Source organism: Ursus maritimus, unplaced genomic scaffold (assembly GCF_017311325.1).
Source record: "Ursus maritimus isolate PB19 unplaced genomic scaffold, ASM1731132v1 scaffold_20, whole genome shotgun sequence".
Taxonomy (NCBI): Eukaryota; Metazoa; Chordata; class Mammalia; order Carnivora; family Ursidae; genus Ursus; species Ursus maritimus.
This window is the reverse complement of record NW_024424453.1, coordinates 44531244-44550396: the sequence shown is the minus strand read 5'-3', so window position 1 is coordinate 44550396 and position 19153 is coordinate 44531244. Positions and strand designations below refer to the sequence as shown.

Here is a 19153-nt window from a genome sequence, read left to right as displayed (position 1 = left end):
TGGTTGTGAAAAGATCAGTGGTAATAAATAATAGACGCTCCTAATGAAGGATCGTTGGAAGAAGGCAGGCAGGGACAAGGGGCCCCCGCCCTAAGAGGAAACCACCCTTAAAAGGGTTTTATGCCATCCTGGAAGGAGCCCTCCATCCTTTCCCACATGATAGGTAAGTGCCGAAAACCTAATTGGATGACAGCCTCAGGGAGGATTAATCAGATTAAAACAGCCCACCAAAAAGCCCAAAAAACCCCCTAGGCTTAGAAACTCCGGTGGCAACCGTCTCAGGTCCCCTTCCTGTTCGTTCGGGAGATTTGTACTCTTGCTCAATAAACTTTGCTTTTGCTTTGCTGCCCACCACTCTTCCTCCGGTCTACCTCTTCATTCTTCCAAGTAGCGTGACCAAGAACCACAGGCAGCGAAGGTAAAGAAATCCTTCAACACTACTAGAGTTATAGGCAGCTCAGGATGGCAGATTCCTGATGTCAAAAGTGTTAAAAGCCCCAGATGATTTGGGGAAAGGGTAACAGTGAAATGTCCAGCCACTTTGCTGAGGGGCCAGATTAGGGGAGAGGCAACAGCCAGGGAGTTGGAAGACCCACCACACATGTGAATGTGAGAAGACATGATCGCACTCAGATTAAGAAGTTTTCCACCTACTTTGCATTAAGCCATGCGAAGGTTAAACATATTGCTCACAAACTTCCCTGATCTTATTTCATGCTAAAATGTCATAAACCAGAGCCTACTAGAATATGACATCCCCGTAGACAAGAACCATGTCTACTTTATTTATCATTAAAATATTTATGGAATGTCCGTGTACCGGGCACTGTTAAATGAATGAGTCAATGAAAAGTCATGCCTATCTATTTGGTAGATACATCCTTTCTTTCCAGAACAAATCACGGAGATGATTGAAACAGTAAGTTATTTCTGGGATGGAAAATGTGAATTGTGTTGGGTTTCTGTGACCAAAGTGATTAGAACGAACATCGAATGCCCTCTACGGAACCAACAAAAATCTCAGGCCAAGTGAGATAAACATTTGAAAAAAACATTGAAAACAAAATGATCTCCCACATTGGTATTTCCCAAAGTCATTGCAGAAGAGGAAATCTTAGAACTTGGGGGTTGAGGTTTTGGATCTCTTTTTTAAATTATTTATTTATTTATTTACTTATAGAGAGTGTGTGAGTGGTGGGGGAGGGGGGCAGAGGGAGAGGTAGAGAGAAATCTCAAGCAGACTCTGTGCTGAGGGCAGAGCCCCAAGTGGGGCTTGATCCCACAACTGTGAGATCATGACCTGCACCAAAATCAGCAGTCACATGTTCAACTGAATGAGCCACCCAGGCGACCCTGGATCTGTTTTTAAAAGAACACTCTAACCCTTCCTGGATGTAGGTCCAGGGTTAGGTCTCTAACTTTCCAAGCCTCATCTGGAAAATGGAAGTAGTGGTAGCACCTACCTCAGAGCAGTCTTGGGAAGGTTGTATGGCCCAAGTATGTGGGGCACCTGGCACAGTTCCTGGCACATAGTGAAGGCTCAGTGACGGCAACTCTTGCTCTTAGAGCCATACCTGGTATCACGGGTTCTATTCAGGAAGGCGGAATCTGGGATCTGGGTTTGGAACCCACTGGAGACTGATTCCACAGCGCCACCTGGTGACTGCTTTATCAGGATAGTAACCTGCAACCTCTTAAGGGCTGGAGAAAGCTCCTGACAGTAGCTACTCCTTCTGTTGTTCAGTATTTAAATGAAAAGACAGCCTTTGACAGATGGGAAACTTTTTCATCATTATTGTAAATGACACTCATTTACCGAAATTCAAAAAATAACCAAATCTTCTGAGATTATGTTTGAGCTATATTACTTTTCACTTTATTAACTTTGGAAAGCAACAAAAAGAGTTACCTTTCTCAGTATCCCTTAAAAATAAAAGCATTATCGATTGTGAAATTTACTGGGACTGTTGAGAGTTGGAGAAGCATTCATTTCTTCTCAGAGAGAATAAATTATAAAACAGTAAAAAATACATAGCTATGGGGTCAAGAAATCATGGTTATTTTATATATAAAGGACACCATTATAAATGTAGCTTCTTTCTTCACTCTCTGGTATTTTTTTTCTCTTATCTTTATGCTTTGAAACCAAGGATTCTTCAGCAGAAGCCTATGGATATATTTCAGGCAGTTCCCAAGCATCTTGCAATTTGAAGTGAAAATTTTATGCATATGGGTAGCGGTGCTCGTATTATCTTTTTAAAAGTCTATAATTCCTGAAAAACAAACAGCAAAAAAGAAACATTGCTCTAAAAGGAACTCTGATGGAATGTGAGTAAAATTAATTTCAAGTTCTTCATTCCATTCTTATTTTCTTATACTCTCTAATATTTCCATTTTTCTAGGTTTCTCTTCCAGCTTCTTCTTCCAAGAAGTACAACGTGAACTGCTACTCATATGGGGAAAAGGGATACATACAAACATTCTCAGAGCCTGACACTGATTGGTTAGCTTTTCCTATATCCTCTCTTAGGTGCTTGTAGTATAAAGCATGAAGGTGTTGTGTGGGAAATGACCTCGATACAATAGTAGCCTTCATATATGTTATGCAAGTTATACTACAGGTCATGGGACAGAAGGGTTCACAAGTCAAGTAAAGAGGCTGAAAGCAAGGACTTATTAATCTGTTAAAAACCCATGGCAAGAAGCAAGGTGAAAGCCATGCGATAGGTTAACTCATTCAGGGTAGTGTTCAAGAGGAATTGAAGGACCACACAGCTAAAAAGCTCTGCAATGTTCACATATCTTGCCTCTCCCTCTGCTACATCATCCTTCTCCACTGATTGTGTGTTGCAGAGATCAGAGCTGAAATGGGACCAAGATAGGCCACAGAAGGAAGGAGCTAGGAAAACATGCTCCTTCTGAGAGAAGCAAGGACGAGTTCCTTGAAGTTCACCCATTAGTCTGATAAGTTGCTATGTGAGCCAAAGGGTGACCAAATTAAGTCCCCCAAAATATTGAGTGTCTCATATTTCTTGTGTATATTTAGTGTATCATGAATACATGGTGCTTCATGTATATTTAGTGCATCATAAATATATAGTGTTTTTCTCCATCTTTCCATTTCTATTTTTGTTCAGACTCACACGCTCTACTTATTTTATGTCTTAAAGTTTACTTTCTTTGCTGTGTTTAACACATTATATGAATTTCATTTTTCTCCTTGTTTTCTTGTCTTCTATAATAGAAGTAAATATTGACAAACAACAGCAAATACGTATTATAGCACAGAATATTTGTGACCCTCGAATAGGAGCTCCCAGTTAGCTCAGATGACCCTGCACCACAGAAATATAGTTTCTGCTGTTTGCTTACCACAGTTCTCCATAGCTTGAGAAATGGACATTTCTGATTTTGGTTGACCTGGATTTTAATCCTTGCAAGGTCAAGGTGTCAAAAGAACTTTTTTACATCTAACTCTATCTCCTGGCCTTTACAAAAGATATACCAAGTTGTCAGTAGATGTTAAGCATGTTTGGAGATAGGAACTGGACTATCTCTGAAGCACAAAGAGTAAGAAGCATGTGCGAAGTTAGGAAGACCTAAAGGGTCTCTCCCGCCCCCGCAAAGTCCCTAATTAAGGGTTTTCTCAGCCCCTTGCAAGAATAGAATGCTCCCTCCTCTCCTGGTTTTTGTTACCAGGGATGGTGTGGTTCTTCTTCTTCTTACTTTTTCTTTTTTTTTCGGAGGCCTTCTGCAGGAAGCCAGCAGTATACCCAATTAAATATGGAGACTGCTCCCTCCCACAGGTCCCTCCCTCCACCCATCTCTGGAGCAGTGAAGAAAAACACAACAGCCTACTTGATTGATTTTATTTTCATTTTTTATTGAAAGCTTCATCAAAGAAAACAGAAGTTTAAACCTAACATCCACTGATCTACAGAAAGCCCAAGGAACGGGGGAAATGGTAGCTAATTTGACTGTGGTACAGATGAAAAATTAAAAATAAAACCGGAAACACCATAGAGTTACAGAACTTTCCATGACAGAGACAGCAGCACAAAATGCTCTTAAATAAAGTTCAAATTTGAGTGATGTTTCAGAAGTTCCATGAAGTCAAATATGGCCTAACACAAGGGTTTTAAAAGAAGCTGTGTCCCTTTTTTTTTTTTTTTAAGAAACTGGGTATTTCATAGCAAGCACATTTTTATATTTATTTTTTGAAAAATTAAGATTCCAATTCTATTCCTCTTCTTTTTAAAGAAATGGAAACATTAATTTCTAGAATGGAGAAAAATTTTCAAGTGTCTCTTTGAAATAGTTTTTATAGTTACTGAAAAGTATGAAATAACTCATTTTTTCATATATGAGGAAATGACATATTTTGGGGAGGAGGACAGAGCATCTTTCTTAAGAATCTAAGACCAGAGGGTTTAAAATACAAAGCATAACACTAAAGTTACACTTTGGACGCTACTTAAACTTGAAATGATCAGAAAAAATCCACTGGGATATGTAGGTCCTTCACCCTTATCACTGTGATGCAAAAAAAAAAAAAAAAAAATTAACAAAAAGATGCATTTTTCCCCCAAAGATTTAAGATAGGGATAAGAGTGTATTTTTAACCAAGAGATGTTATTATATTCTCATAACTCAATTTTGAGTTGACCTTTTCTTCTGGTTAAAATTTCAATAGTGAAAGAAACCAAAACAGCTTTCTTTTGATGGAAGCCAAATACTTCGCTACAGTTTTGTTTTGTTTTGTTTTCCTTTGTATTTGCAAGAATACAGCCAACTCTCAATTATTTGCGGTGGATGGGAAAGGGACATTATGGATAGTAAATATCCATGGCATATAATGCGCTGACTGTTTTACCAATGATTTTCAACTCCTTTGCTAAATGGAGACTTAACAAAGAAACAGACTGATTTGAATCTGTTTTTCCAATGTTTCTTTTCCACCCTTAGGGTGAAATGCTAATAAAAGGAAATAAAGCCTAACAGTTGAAAAAAGAAGACAAAACAAATCTACCAAGGAGATAGTTAGCCCTTCAAAAATTGAGAGTGATTGTATTTCTGCCAGACTCAGTCACTGGGGAAGTTACTAAGTGGAGTGAATAAAATGGAAGAAGAGTGTGACTCTGTGGCCTCGAGGTTCCTCCTGCAGACTCCAAGCTTGAGCTCACCTCTGCTCCAGCTTTAAACCTTCCTGAGTGGAAGAAGCATTTCTTAAAATATCATTTTCCCTCCCAGAAATACAAAGAAGTGAGTATCGAGAAGCTATTCATCCCTTTTTTGTGCGACAGGGAGCATATGTATTAGGGTATAAAATGAAAGAGAAAAGAAACCACCAGTCTGGGGTGAGCTCTCCTGGCCCACATGAGAAAAGATCTTTGGGGCCACTCAGGGATCTTGTATTTAGCTTTGTATTTTCCTGAGCTCTGTGCAGTCCACAAAGGACAGCCATGATCAAGAGCTCTTAGATTAAGGGACTGATTGCATATTTGAGAATACTGGGTAAGAAATGTTAAATTTGGGTTAGACTCAACTGTCTTCCAATGCCACAGTGGATGTCATTTGTAACAAATTGATCCATTAATGAAATCCCATTATCACTCTGTCACAGGGAGAGGATAGTGTACAGAATCAATGAGCCTGTTTAAATTCCGTCAGTCCCTCAGATTGGAGTGAGATGCTGTCAGTCTCAGCGAGCTCAAAATTTTGAAGGATGCCAGGCACAATAACACAAAAAAACCCCAAAATCTCATCCTTCACTCCCTACTGTGGACAAGATAACATAGATCAAGGCTCTAGGACATGTTTAAACTTTGTTATGAAGTCTGATTCCTCAAATGGGCTGAAGGTTGTTTATACATATACATAAATATTCCCCTTCATTTGATTTTATATCATCTAAAAACATTTATCACTGAAACCCACTTAAGAATTTCTCTCTGCTTATCAGCTTATCTGCAGGTTCGTGCACGCAAATTAAGAATAAGACTGAATTGTCAGATGTATTTTTAGTTTCCTGCTAACATTGTACTCGGTCCAGACAGTCCATTGCAACTTTGGAATGATGAAGACTGCAAAAGTGCTACTCAAATCAAACCTAACTCTTCGTTAATGGGGATTTTAGGCCAGCGTAAAAGATACATAGGTATATAATAGGCCTCCCAAATATTCAAATACATTTTTTAGAAAAAAAAAAAAAAGCTATTCTTTTTTTTTTTTTTGTCACACATGAATTGAAATGATTTTCACACAGTTTTGCAAGGGGTCGATGTATTCTGCAGGGACAGTGACCTTCCTGCTCCATCCAGCCTCTTTCTGCTCTCAGCCTTCCATCTCTAACATGAGTGCTTCCAATCCCATGTACTTTTTCACTAGAATGGGTGGAAGTGAGTCTTCTATGCTGTCAAATGTGGCAGATCTGTTAAAGTCACAGGAAGAATCGATTGAAGTGAAGCATGGAGACAACATCTGAGTGATTGAAATTTACCAAGGAGACAGCCAAACTGAAGTCAGGTAGAGGATTTTTTGTTTGTTTGTTGTTTTAAGAATATTATGTCACTTGCAACAATCGAGGTGTGCCAGTCTTCAAGGACAGTCACCAGCACCTGCTAGCATTACCTTTCGCTTACCTAGGGTCCGAGACATCTTCAGAACACATGGCCATGCACTGAGTCACTATGCATAATTTGTCTCCCCTGACAAAACCTTACCATTGTTAAAAGAAAACCCGCTCCTCCACTGACCATGTAACTAGAGTTTGGATAAGGTAACATTTATTCCATTTGGACTGTGGCTTTGGTTTGTTTCCTGATGTTTAGAAGCCTTGGCAATTAAAGTTGAAAGGAAAAATGGAAATATCTGAATACATGTTTGGAAATCTGATGAACCAGAATACTTAAAAAAAAAAAAAAAAAGCCCTAAAAAGGATTAGAATCACCATGATATCAATTGCTGATTAAATCAGGATTCTGACGTCTGTGTATCCTGAACTCATATTTTGGGTTACTTTATGCTGCTTACCTGTCGATGCTTTTTTTTCCCCCCCAGACATGACTCTTAAAAACAATCATTAGGTAAGATGACAGATGCAAATTTGAACATGTGCCATTTTTCCTTCTTTTTTTTTTTTCTTTTTGGTTTGAAATAAGATATGTTCTAGAATGGCATGATATAAAAAATCCAAACACAAAACACACATGGACACATAAAATGACAGGTAATTTCCTTGTGCCTGAAGTGGCTTAAAAAAATTGAGATCATTGAAATTTCATAGTTGAAAAAAATGTTTCTGAATGTATAAATAAAGCAGTAGTTTTGAATAGAAACAGGAAGTTACCTAGGCACATTCATCAGCCACATGGTAGCTACCTCTTAGCCTCATTGCTGATTGCGTAAATGAGACTTTCTTTGTATCACATTAAGGTTTTTTGTGTGTGTGTGTGTGTCTGTGTCTGTGTGTCTGTGTGTGTGTGTGTGTGTGTGTGTTTACAGAAACAAAAGAAAGCATGTTGGTTTCATATTCAAATGAATTATGCCCAGGATAATCCTTATTTATACAAAGAGTTCAGAGACTGAAAAAAAGAAACGAAAAGCACAGTTCCTATACATGTTCCTTCTACCCCCTGTAACTCAGGGGCCCGCTTCTCAAAGATAAAACTTAAGTGCCATCCTTGAAATACATGAGAAGCTTGAAGAACAGAAGAAAGTACACATCTAGGATTCTCTCTAGAGCATGGAAAACCATTAAGGATGGGTGTCACCGGATGGAATTTCTCCGTAGCAGCACATGCTACATTTTCTTGGATCCATCTGTGCCTCTGATTTAGCTGCAAAGATAGGGAGCCACTTTCAAGACTTGAGCTTCCAATCCATGGGGTTTCAAAGAAGAGAACCGGGCCCATTTCCACCTGAGGCCTCTGTTAACAGGTCACAAAAAATTGGATATTGACAATTTCGGAACAGCCAAACTCATTACTGATACTGACCTAATGGGAATATGATTTGCCTTTTAAGTTTTTTTTTTAGTTTTTAAAAGCCTACCCTGTTTTGTTTTACAGTGCACTTGACGCATTTCCATCTTCCGTCTGGACTAAGACAGTTTTCCCCGACTCAGTTTGTGAAAAGACTTTCAGCTATCTGATTCCAATGATCCCTTCAGAAAGCGACTCTGGTGTGCGGTTCAACTCACAAAGTTCCATCGGTCTTAATTTCAGGTAAAACTACACAGGTTGAACATGGATTCCATGAGTCCAATATGCAGAGATGTTTGTTAAGTCAATCTAATTCATTTTAGACAAAGTTTTGCATCATTCTCAATGCAAATATATCTCCTTTGGCTTTAAAGATTGAGCAAACCTAATTCTTTTGGTTCTTATCTATATAAATCATACAATTTCTTGATTGTCAAATAGCATTTTAAAAGCTTACCTAAATTCCACTAACAGAATCGTCAATCTGATTGGCCCTACTTGTCTCAGAGAGTTAAAGTGAAACAAAAAGGTCTGTTTCTGTCCTTCTGCTGACAACACCAGGGTATGAGAATACAATGACAGGAGGCAAAAAGAAGATCTCCCCTCCCCGCTTGCAGAACCAAGATGGCAGTCCATGGCAGATGAACAAAGGCTGAGGTGAGAAGACAAAACCTAGAGAAGGAAGACTATTGTTACAAATAAAATGAGACCTTTTCAGGAGACCACTCATCACTAACAGAGTATCACTAAGCTTTTTTGACAAGTGACCTTTCAGACCAGTTCAGGAAGGACCTTTAGTTCAAAGTTCACAGAAAGGAATTTCAACCTGTTAAACAAGTGTCTCCAATTATCGGTGGCCATCAGTAAAGGTGTCACTATTCAAGAGAGCTACTAAGGAACCAGAAAAGCTCACGGAATGAGTATAAAGCCGTTTGGCTCTGTCAGTTGGTATCCAGAACTCTTCATGCTCAAACTGCTGAGCACAGCAGGTACAAGCTTTCTACTAGGATCAACAAATGCACATTAACGAAACAACAAAAACAAAAATAAAAACAGAAACGAACAAACAAAAAAACCCTTTTGTTTTGTTCTGTGTTGCAGTATATAAAACACCAGTGGAAGGTAGTTTAAACAAACGACAAAGTAAGAACTGGTCCGGCCATGTAGGTCAAATAAAATTTTTAAAAAGAAAAGAGAAGAAAAGGAAAACAACCTCTATCTTCTGGACTGCAATAGGGTGCCACTTCATCTTTGGTATAAAATAGGCCATCCACAGGCTGAATTTGATCACAACTAGGAAAGACTACAGAAATTGTCAACAATTTCTCTATCTATTGCTTTTTTTGTTTTTTTTTTTTTTGCACTTTTTGACCATAAGCTCCTATCTACTTAAGTTTTTTTTTTTAATGCTCTTAAGCTAGGTTTTGCAATGTGACAAGCAAAGCTGACTAAAAACTTTGTAAAGCTCATAAAAAAGACTGCAGATAAAAAGCACTAATGCTTTTGCTAGCGATCACGCTTCGTAAATAAAAAAAATCTGCATTCTGCCCCCCAAACACGCATTATTTCTAATGCAGTTGTTTTTAAACCAACATTAATAACTTTACCGTAAAATGTTTTAGCCTTCTAGAATGATTCAACACTTAAGACAAAGTTCATGAAAAGTCCCAGCATTTTCCCAATTCTTGCAGTTGCCATGGTTTCTTTTATCAACAAATTTTCTTCAAATGAAGAAAAACATTTTCTTTTAAACTGTACAGTTTTTTGTTCACCCTAAAAACTCATAGTCTTAAACTTCTGTACCAGTTAAAGCCGGCACAATATTTCAATTCTTTCTTGAATTTTTTTTAACAAGACGTTGACAGCTTGCCTCGAGAGCCTTTGACGTCCTTAAAATTAAGGCAATTAAGATTCAAGATAAACCTTACCTAAATATTTCTAAGAAAAAAATAAAATAAAAAACGAACCTACTAGATTTAAACAAAAAGGGGAGAAGAAAGAGTAGCTTAATTACTGAGGAAGACGATTTGTTTCCATTTCTGCTTTGCCCACCTCTTGGCATCTGATTTTCTGTTAAAAAAAAAAATCTGTCTACATCTTCTGGTAAATTCTCAATTCAAATGTTCTTCCAGATATAATGTCAACCTTCTGTGTTTTGTTTTGTTGTTGGTTTTTGTTTGTTTGTTTCCTCTTCTGGGATTTTTTTCTTTAAAAAAAAAAAGATGGCGAAAATAAACTGTCAGACCACATGAAGGAACCATTTGCACAGCACATAAAAACACTTTGTTTTCACTGGGTAAAGTAGAAAATGAAAAAAAAAAAAAAAGCATTCCATCGACGCCTGTGCAAACTGGAAGCCAACTTCCTGTTCAATGAAGTTTCTTCGTTCAAGGCAAAGTTTCAGACGAACATTCTTCAGTCTTGTTTATGGTCTGTGGAAACAACTGAGTATGAGTGGTCATTACATCAAAGCAACTTTGAAATCACCTCATGTGCTCTTTTCCAGTGAGATCTCTTTAAAAGATACCAAGCTCTTTCAGTATCTAGAAAATTGTACCAGTTTTAAATCCTGCCACTTTCATACAAATATATATTTAAGCCTGAGAGTTTGTTCACATTAAGTATCAAGGCTAATAGAACAAGAATAATTTTCAGTTCTAAAGTAATAAATGGTACAATATATCTGAGCCAGAGAGTTTATTCACATTAAATATCAAGGCTAATAGATCAAGAATATCTTTCAATTTAAAGTAGTAAATATGACAAATATACCCAGACAAGCAATACTCCCTTTGTTCACGGAACCCATTTTTCAATGTCTGGCTTATGTTGTAGGTATCCCAGAAAGTCTTTGAGTAATTCTGTCCCTTCAAAACTCCTGTGGGACTTATCACTAACTCACTCAACAAATGTGTGTGTCCCTACTATGTACCCAAGATCGAGCAATGGTTGCATGTTACCCTGTGGTATTCGCCGAGTATACTGGCATAAGCCTTATTTGGCCCAATCAACTAGTAAGACAGTTAAGAGGCAATGGGTTTTGTTCACTTTCCCTCATCCCATCTCTTCTTCCTTATTCACCCATCTCACCAAGATTTTTAATTCTTGAGAACGGGCCCTATATTCTACTACTTCTCACTCTCCAGGAATCTGGCAGATGGTATGCACGTAATAGGTGTTTAACTAGACAAATGCCATTTTTACTTATGCCACTTTGCCTAGCCTAGCCCAAAGGATGTCTTCTCCTTCTGCCCCATCTACAATTGCTGGGCTGAGCTTTTAGTGGGTTGACTTCCGTGCTTAGCTCTTCCATCCACAGATTAGAATTCTGTTAAACAATTTCAGGGGTGTGCTATAAAAAAAATGATTTTTGAAACTAGCTACAGGTCAATTTATTTTTTTGATTTATTTATAAAGATTTTATTTGTTTATTTATCAGAGAGAGTACAAGCAGGGGGAGCAGCAGGCCAAGGGAGAAGCAGGCTCCCTACTGAGCAAGGAGCCAGAGCGGGGCTCAATCCCAGGACCCTGGAATCATGACCTAAGCTGAAGGCAGAGCTGAAGGCAGATGCTTAAGCGACTGAGCCACCCAGGCATCCCTATAGGTCAATTTAGATGAAGTCCACTTCTCTCAGGGCTTTGCAGGTTCTTCTGACTCCCTGTTGCTTAATTTAGTAAAGAAGCCTCAGGGTTGCTGATGTTGTACAGGTTGTTCACTGCACAAGACGCATGGCTGAAAGAGTCTGTGGGGGCTAAATTCGCACCCAATGTCCCCAAACTGTGTCCTCTGGGGCCGGGCTGCATTTGCTCTGAGCAAATGGGCTTTATTCAAATTCACAAAATACCCTTCAGGCTGTTTTAAGGTATATGACAGGTAGGCTGGCATGATCCAGAGAGGTTCTTTTTCCGAATTTGTGAAGAGCACTCATTGGAGTCAGCTCCGTCTCTTAAAAGCCTGATAAACTTGTTCTTAGAATCATGTAAGAAAAGCAACTAGTTGATAGCTGATATTTCCATTCTTAATCAATGGTTTAAGTTTCTAGGAATACATATTTTGTGTGTGTTATGTGAAAGAGTGGGGCTTCTTTTAAGAAAAAAATGCAATTAAAAACATCATCCTATCAGCAGCAATAAGGGGAACAGTAGTCATGGGAACCACGGTATATATTTGATCTCTACTCCTTTGCAAAGTATAGACTCACTCCATTTATTTCTAAAAAATCTACCCTGTTGTGGGAACAAAACCTTTTTCTTTGTTCGGTTTTGTGGGTTTTTTTTTTTTTTTTTTTTGGGTCAGCTCTTTGCTCCCACTCCCATCTTCCACCTGGAATTGTTATTCATTTAGCAGAAAATGCCTAATACACCATTAATCTCTTGGAACAGCTGCTCCATGAACAGTGGCTTAGTCAAAGGGCTACCCTGACATGCAACACCCACACTGTTCGGGTATGTCACCCGCCATGGGCTTGAAGCATCCGTATTTATGAGCTAGGCTACAGCTCCTTTCAAGCTGTAACCTTACCGAAATGCTTCCCATGGCCCTCTCCCATCAAGTGGTCTCGTTGTTACATAACAACAAATGGGGAGCAATGAATGGTTGTCTTTTGCATTTTCTTGGTTGCTGGCAGAAGTTGGAAGGGACAAGTTGTTGCTACTTAATAGGACTGTATTCACTCCTGTCCACCCTCTCCGTCCTAGATAAGGTGTGAAAGTGCAGTGCGACAGAATGCTTATGTATTGCACTGATACCCACAAAAGGAGAAGGCTTCTACCTATCCAAGACTGTGGTCATTAGCAACAATAACATTTTAAGTTGGACAGTGAGATTCTTTTAGAAACAACCCGATTGCGGTTTAAACAGAGGCATTCAGGTACATGACAATGAGTATGAAGATCATTGGTAAGCTGCAAAATACTGTGCTAACAATGTATTACTATTCACGAGCTTAAAAGACATGTAAGGGGGGTACTCCAGGACATAACTTGCACACTATTAATATTCTGACGATGTATAGGGAATTGGCGTTCATGACAGTTCAATTAACCCCGAGAAAACTTGAAGAATAAAAAGAACTGGCCCTACTGCGGTGGAGATGAAGACCTTCGAAGCTCCGTGTGAATGCTGCAAGACTAGAGTTTGGCTGAATTGAAGATCACGGAATCATTTTGAAACTTCTCATCCTCCTCCCCAACCCCCCAAAGAAAGCAGAGCGAATAGATTAGGAAGTAGCAAACCACAGGCTTAGAATTCTAGACTTTGAGAGATGGAAAGATGTCTTCGGGATCATCAAAGGATGCAATGTCCCCCCGTGTCACTCCTGACAGGTTAGCTTCATGCATTGCCGCATGAAAAGAAGGAAACTGCATATTACGCTCCCACCCCTGCACTACCCGCAGGTAAACCAAACATATAGCTAGGGGCATCAACCAAGAAGGGTATCGATATAAAAACAAACTTGTTTAAAGAACGTAATCTTTTCAGCTCATATCAAAATAATCATCCTGTTGACAGTGAACGTGTTGTTACAGTTCTTTAGTAATTTAATCTGTTTGAAAAAACTCTCAAGAATTCCCAAGTAGGAAGCCCAGCCTACACGCTAATCTTTCAGGAAGGGAAACGTTTGATTTATCTGGCCCTCTAGGAGGCCCGGCCATTAGCATTTTAATCGCTTTGAAGAGAACCGCAATTAAGAAAGCATTTTACTTAGGTTAGAGGGTGTTTCCCCACACTCCTTGGGACCCCCAACCCCCACCTCAACTCTGGGGAATGGTGGTAAGTCCTCCCTCAGCACCAAAACCTAATTTACACTCTTCGGAGAACACTGATCTAATCTCTTGCTCTAAAGAAGAGGAAAAGGAGGCTTCAAAAGGGTGAGTGACAACTCGTAGGTGGCCCTTAGAATTTAACTTTGTTTGATGACTCATGTTTTTCAAGCCCTCGTCATTTTTAAGATTTTTTAAATTTTTAAGATTTCTTAAATAGCACAAAGAAAACCTGCTAACTGGGACAGGAACTGGAATTTCTACAGAACGTCCAAAACAAACCACAGGTATCCTATCTGCCTTTGCAGATAGAAGCCCTGAAAGTCCCTTTTGCATGAATAGCCCCTTTTAACAAAGGGAGAAAAACAAAAAAACAAAATGCATGACTACAAAATGTGAAGACCTGTGTTTTAGCTTGGAAAGCGGAATCTGGAAGAGTAAAGTGTTTCTATAGACCCCAAATATAACCTTTCTATTCATATGCACAACATTTCTACTTCTCAGACTTTGATCCTGCAGCCTTCTGTTGTGATGTCTGTAATTTTCTTCAAGATATGTTTAGTATAGACATTATGGTGCTAAATCTATGTGTGATGGGTTAAGCTACTTTTCCAGGGCACTCAGCTACTCTAGTTCAAATTTCACACCCCACAGGAGGTCAGCTACCATTTAATGAGAAAGGCCAGAGGTTTGCACAAGGACTTTAAACTGTCCGTATCTCAATTAGCATAATGATTGTCAGAAATGGGTTGCCTGAAGAAAGTAGTGGCACGTTAATTAGTATAATGATGCTGGAAATAAGCTGCCATTTGTGAAATCTGGAGTATTCCAGATCACTTGCATGGGCTAAAATATTTTAGAGACCCTCTCTACTGTAGGTGAAGTACGGTTAGAATGTACGGACAGGGGCGCCTGGGTGGCACAGCGGTTAAGCGTCTGCCTTCGGCTCAGGGCGTGATCCTGGCGTGATGGGATCGAGCCCCACATCAGGCTCTTCTGCTTTGAGCCTGCTTCTTCCTCTCCCACTCCCCCTGCTTGTGTTCCCTCTCTCGCTGGCTGTCTCTATCTCTGTCGAATAAATGAATAAAATCTTAAAAAAAAAAAAAAAAAAAGAATGTACGGACATTTGTAGCCTTGTAACTGTAGGGATACTGCTTGTGGCTTGATCTCAAAACAATTTATTAATTTATTTGTGCCTACTTGATCTCAAATTATTAATTTATTTGTGCTTGCTTTCTTATGAATGCTTTCCTGATACATATCTCCATGGGAACTCCTGCATCCCTCAAACTTTTCCCAGGGATGCTTATATAAGAAAAGGAATCCAGGTGTCTACGTGATCCACATGCTTAGTTCAATTCCCAAGGTCTTCTTAAAATGGTTCTGCAGGGGTGCCTGGGTGGCACAGCGGTTAAGCGTCTGCCTTCGGCTCAGGGCGTGATCCCGGCGTTCTGGGATCGAGCTCCACATCGGGCTCCTCTGCTATGAGCCTGTTTCTTCCTCTCCCACTCCCCCTGCTTGTGTTCCCTCTCTCGCTGGCTGTCTCTATCTCTGTCGAATAAATAAATAAAATCTTTAAAAAAAAATGGTTCTGCAGAATCTCATGCCTTACCGTGACCCAGGTCAGCTTCCCTTGGCTGACACTGACAAAACCTTGGATAGAGCCCCATTCATTGCTTCCTTTTAGAAAATTCCAGAATAGATTGTTATCCATCAAATTATTTGACCTAGAATATTATCTTGTTTTCATTCAGTGTGTTGTTGTTGTCGTTTCAAGTCAAAAAAGCTCCCGGCACTTAGGTAGCATGTCAGAGAGAGGAAGTTGAGCATATAAACAGGACCTGTTCATAATTTTCTCCAGGTTTAAAGAAATGTACAGGAGGCCATGCAAGTGGTTTTCACATGGCACATGTTTGAAGTGTCCCACGTTCCAGCACGCTTTCATCTCTGCTATGTTGCCACAAACTCTCCCCGTGGAACATCTTGTCACATATATTCCAGCATAAGTGCAAAGGAAAATTCCTCCAAATGAGGAAACCCCTCGCCATAATGATCCCCACTGTGAGGACACGTGTGGAGGGTTTCTTTCTTTGATACCTATCATCTGTGGAAAGGCCCGCGTTATCAGCCATAGGAATCCGAGGTTCAAGGCACGTAACCATATGACCATGGTCTGGGGGAGTTTTAAAATGTTTCAACACTTAAAGCTTTCTGTGGTCAGACTCAGACTTCCTCGGATAGTTCAAGGAATAAAGCTTCTTTAAATTGACTTATTAGAAGGATAATTAAATCCCTTGTCTTTCTCTAGAGATCAGGCTTTCCTTGGTTTTTATCTGGAATCTGGGGGAGGCAGGGATGTTCTCTCTGGGTCAGAGAGGGCATCCCCTTCCCCACCACATCATACAGTGGTCATGAAAGGTAGGGACAGCCTGAGAAAGAAGAGAGCATCCCATCGTGGGCTCTAAGTGGGGGCAGCTGAAGCTGATTGAGTCAGGCAGGGAAAAGAGCATGTTACAGACAGTCGCAAGAAGGGGGAAATTTGTATCCTGAAAGCCATCCTTGAAACACATCCTTCCATACTCAGCCTCCACTGGTTAGTGGAGTCCTTGAAATATAATTCAACTGCTGGCATTCCTTCCCTTAACGCCTTCCAGAGCTTTTGTGGCTCTCTTCAAATAAAACTGAGAATGATTCCTGTATACAAAGCCAAGTATCCAAGGACCAAAGCCTCTATAAAAACTGCCTGTTTGACTGTCTCCTACACCCGTTCCCCGCACCCCTTCACCACACTCTAGCCGCAGGTCCCCATTCTAGACCTTTGGACTTCCTGTTTTTTTCTTTTGGCCTAGAATGTTTTTTTCTCCAAATCTCTCCAAGATTAGCTTGTAATTATCTTTCAGATCCAGGCTTCTGTGAAAGGCCTTGCCTGATACTAAATCTTAGGTATTTATCCTGTCACTTTCTATCACAAGAATCTTTTAAAAATATTGGCTTTGCAATTCTGTGTGTGGGGTTTTTTTGTTTTTTGGGTTTTTTTTTTTTTTTTTTGGATTGTTTGCTGATTGGTCCACTGACTGTGAGTCTACTCGTAGCAGGAAGTAAACTCCAAGAGAGTAGGAAAGGCACCTGCCTCCTTCATTGCTCTTCTCCTGGCACCTGGAATTCTGGGGGTCACATAGTAGGCACAGTATCAATAACCGTTGACTGGGGGGATGAAAGCATCTCTTTTATTTATCCAGACATCGTTGAACTGTTAGCAAGAAGGATCTAGGATCACTCGTTTCCTCATTACGCTCTGAAACAGCAAAAGCCAGCCTTGGCTACTCACCAAGTGTTTCTGGCAAATACAGGAGCTCTCATTTCCCATGTGTCTCTCACTGTGCTTCCCCACATCCAGTCTCTGCTCCCTTCTCACACATCACCCTCTGAACAGACAAAAAATTCCAACTTGCTGGGAACAGAGTACCAGAGACTACCATATTGTTCAGTGTGTGTAAAAGGGATTCACATAGGCTATAGGCGAATTAAAAATTTGTATTTGTATTCTTGTTTGTACAAGAAATGAAACCCAAAACACAAAATGCTTTATTCTTATGGAACTTTCCTGACAGTTATTATGGGAAAATAATAATAATAATAATAATAATAATAATAATAGTAATAAAGGTTAAATCGTGTGGAGCACATTTAATTTGGAAGACTGCCTTTAGAAGCTAAACTATACTCCATTACCCTGATTAATCTTTCAACAGCAAATAAATCTCTAAACACGTATTGAGGTTAAAGAGGAATGATTAAGAAATGGGAGTAACACTCTGCAGACAGGAAGGATCTCTTGGGAATTTTCTGTTCACTGGGGTTTTGATTGCTACTTACAGATTAGAATAGCTTGCACAACAAGACATCTGTATGTAGACTGAATTTTTGTTAATTACTTTGGTTTCAAAATCTCTCAAATTTTAGTCTACGTAATTACTCAACACAAAGCCAACTGTACTTTGGAAGTGCGCAAGTGAAATTCTGATACATGATTGTTGCTTTGTCATTTAACTTCTAAATAAGACTCCACATTGCTTTCGATTTTATAGTACCCTTTTTCATGCACTACTTTACTGGTGTTCAAGGCAGCCCTGCAAAAGTGGTGTTACTGTCTTCCTTTAAGAATGCATACAGGCTCATTATCCAGTTTTAAGTAGGAATATTGGAGTTTTCCCCAAATATATGGATGGTAGATTTTTTTTTTTTAACGCCCCTTTGTGTATTTAAGGCTTAGGTGAACTCTTACATTAACCTTGGGTTTGGCCATGTGACTTGCTTTGGCCTAAGGGGCAGCAGGAAATGCGTCCCAATGGATTGAAACCTTCTTCATTTGGGCTTCCTCTCTTGCTGCTCTCTGAATTCTGGGACTTCCATATGAATAAGCTGATGGAGGATCAGAAACATATAATCCAATCTTTTCCATCATATTCAACCAACAGACGACTAACACCCAGAAGCAGAGCCGCGAAAATGACCATCAGCTGACCCCAGGTGCTTGAGCAATTCTAGTCAAGACCAGAAGGATCGTCCACCTGAGGTCAGCTCAGATCACCGACCCACATAATCATGAACTAAATAAAAGCTTGTCACTAAGTTTGGGATGGTCCGTTTTGTCGCCAAAGCTCACAGATACAACATGAGACAATGGTGACCAGATGGTTGACCTTGAGGAAAAGAGCTTAGCGTAGCCCGAACTTACTTAGACTGTTGGTAAGAATATGCAGGTGCGTGTTCATTGGATGTGTCCACTGCTATCTGTTGCTGCTGACCACTGGTGTCCTGGGATGAAGGTGCCACTGTCTGGGGAGAGGTATCAGCAACAACACCCTAAGGAGGCAAAATAAGCACACAAAAGCTTTACTGGCTTTAGCAAAGGGCTTCTTCCAGAAGGACTATAGGGAATACCCCTCTTCTATTTGGCTTGAGTAGAGTTGCACTCGGCCAAATGAAGCCACAGATAAGTACCCAAAGGAAAACCACAGAGCGCATTTGGATAAAGGCTGAGGAATTCACTTCAATGTGTCACCGAGAGGCCTTGCCTTCAGAAACCCCTACTGCAGTCGAATGGTCAGAAAATAATTTTCACCTTTCTTAGAACTTTGAAACCATGGTTGCAGACAACCACACTAAATAATAATTTATTAATCAAAAACCCATGCAGGATTCCTATAAAAACTTGTATATTCAAACATTTCCCTGGGGTAGTGCACTGTGTCATGTCTCTTTGACTTGGCAAGCAATGGACTCTGACCTAAAAGGAAAAGGAAAGGAAAGGAAAGGAAAGGAAAGGAAAGGAAAGGAAAGGAAAGGAAAGGGAAGGAAAGGAAAGGAAAGGAAAGGAAGGGAGGGGAGGGGAGGGGAGGGGAGGG

The 19153-nt window shown here is 39.8% G+C and overlaps 1 protein-coding gene across 6 annotated transcripts in view; it reads right to left on the bottom strand.

Annotated features, from left to right (window-relative positions):
* Positions 1-9043: 9043 nt before the first annotated feature.
* The window catches only part of RBMS3 (RNA binding motif single stranded interacting protein 3), a 672596-nt gene continuing 662486 nt past the window's right edge, over positions 9044-19153 (bottom strand). For 4 of the 6 annotated variants that reach the window (XM_008709575.1, XM_008709554.1, XM_008709593.1 and 1 more), the window contains one exon: positions 18480-18611. In XM_008709575.1, the coding sequence (XP_008707797.1) occupies positions 18480-18611 (132 nt within the window). Of the gene's footprint in view, positions 10415-18479; positions 18612-19153 lie in introns of those variants that run through there. The other 2 variants (XM_008709549.2, XM_040636892.1) reach the window with 1 other exon arrangement.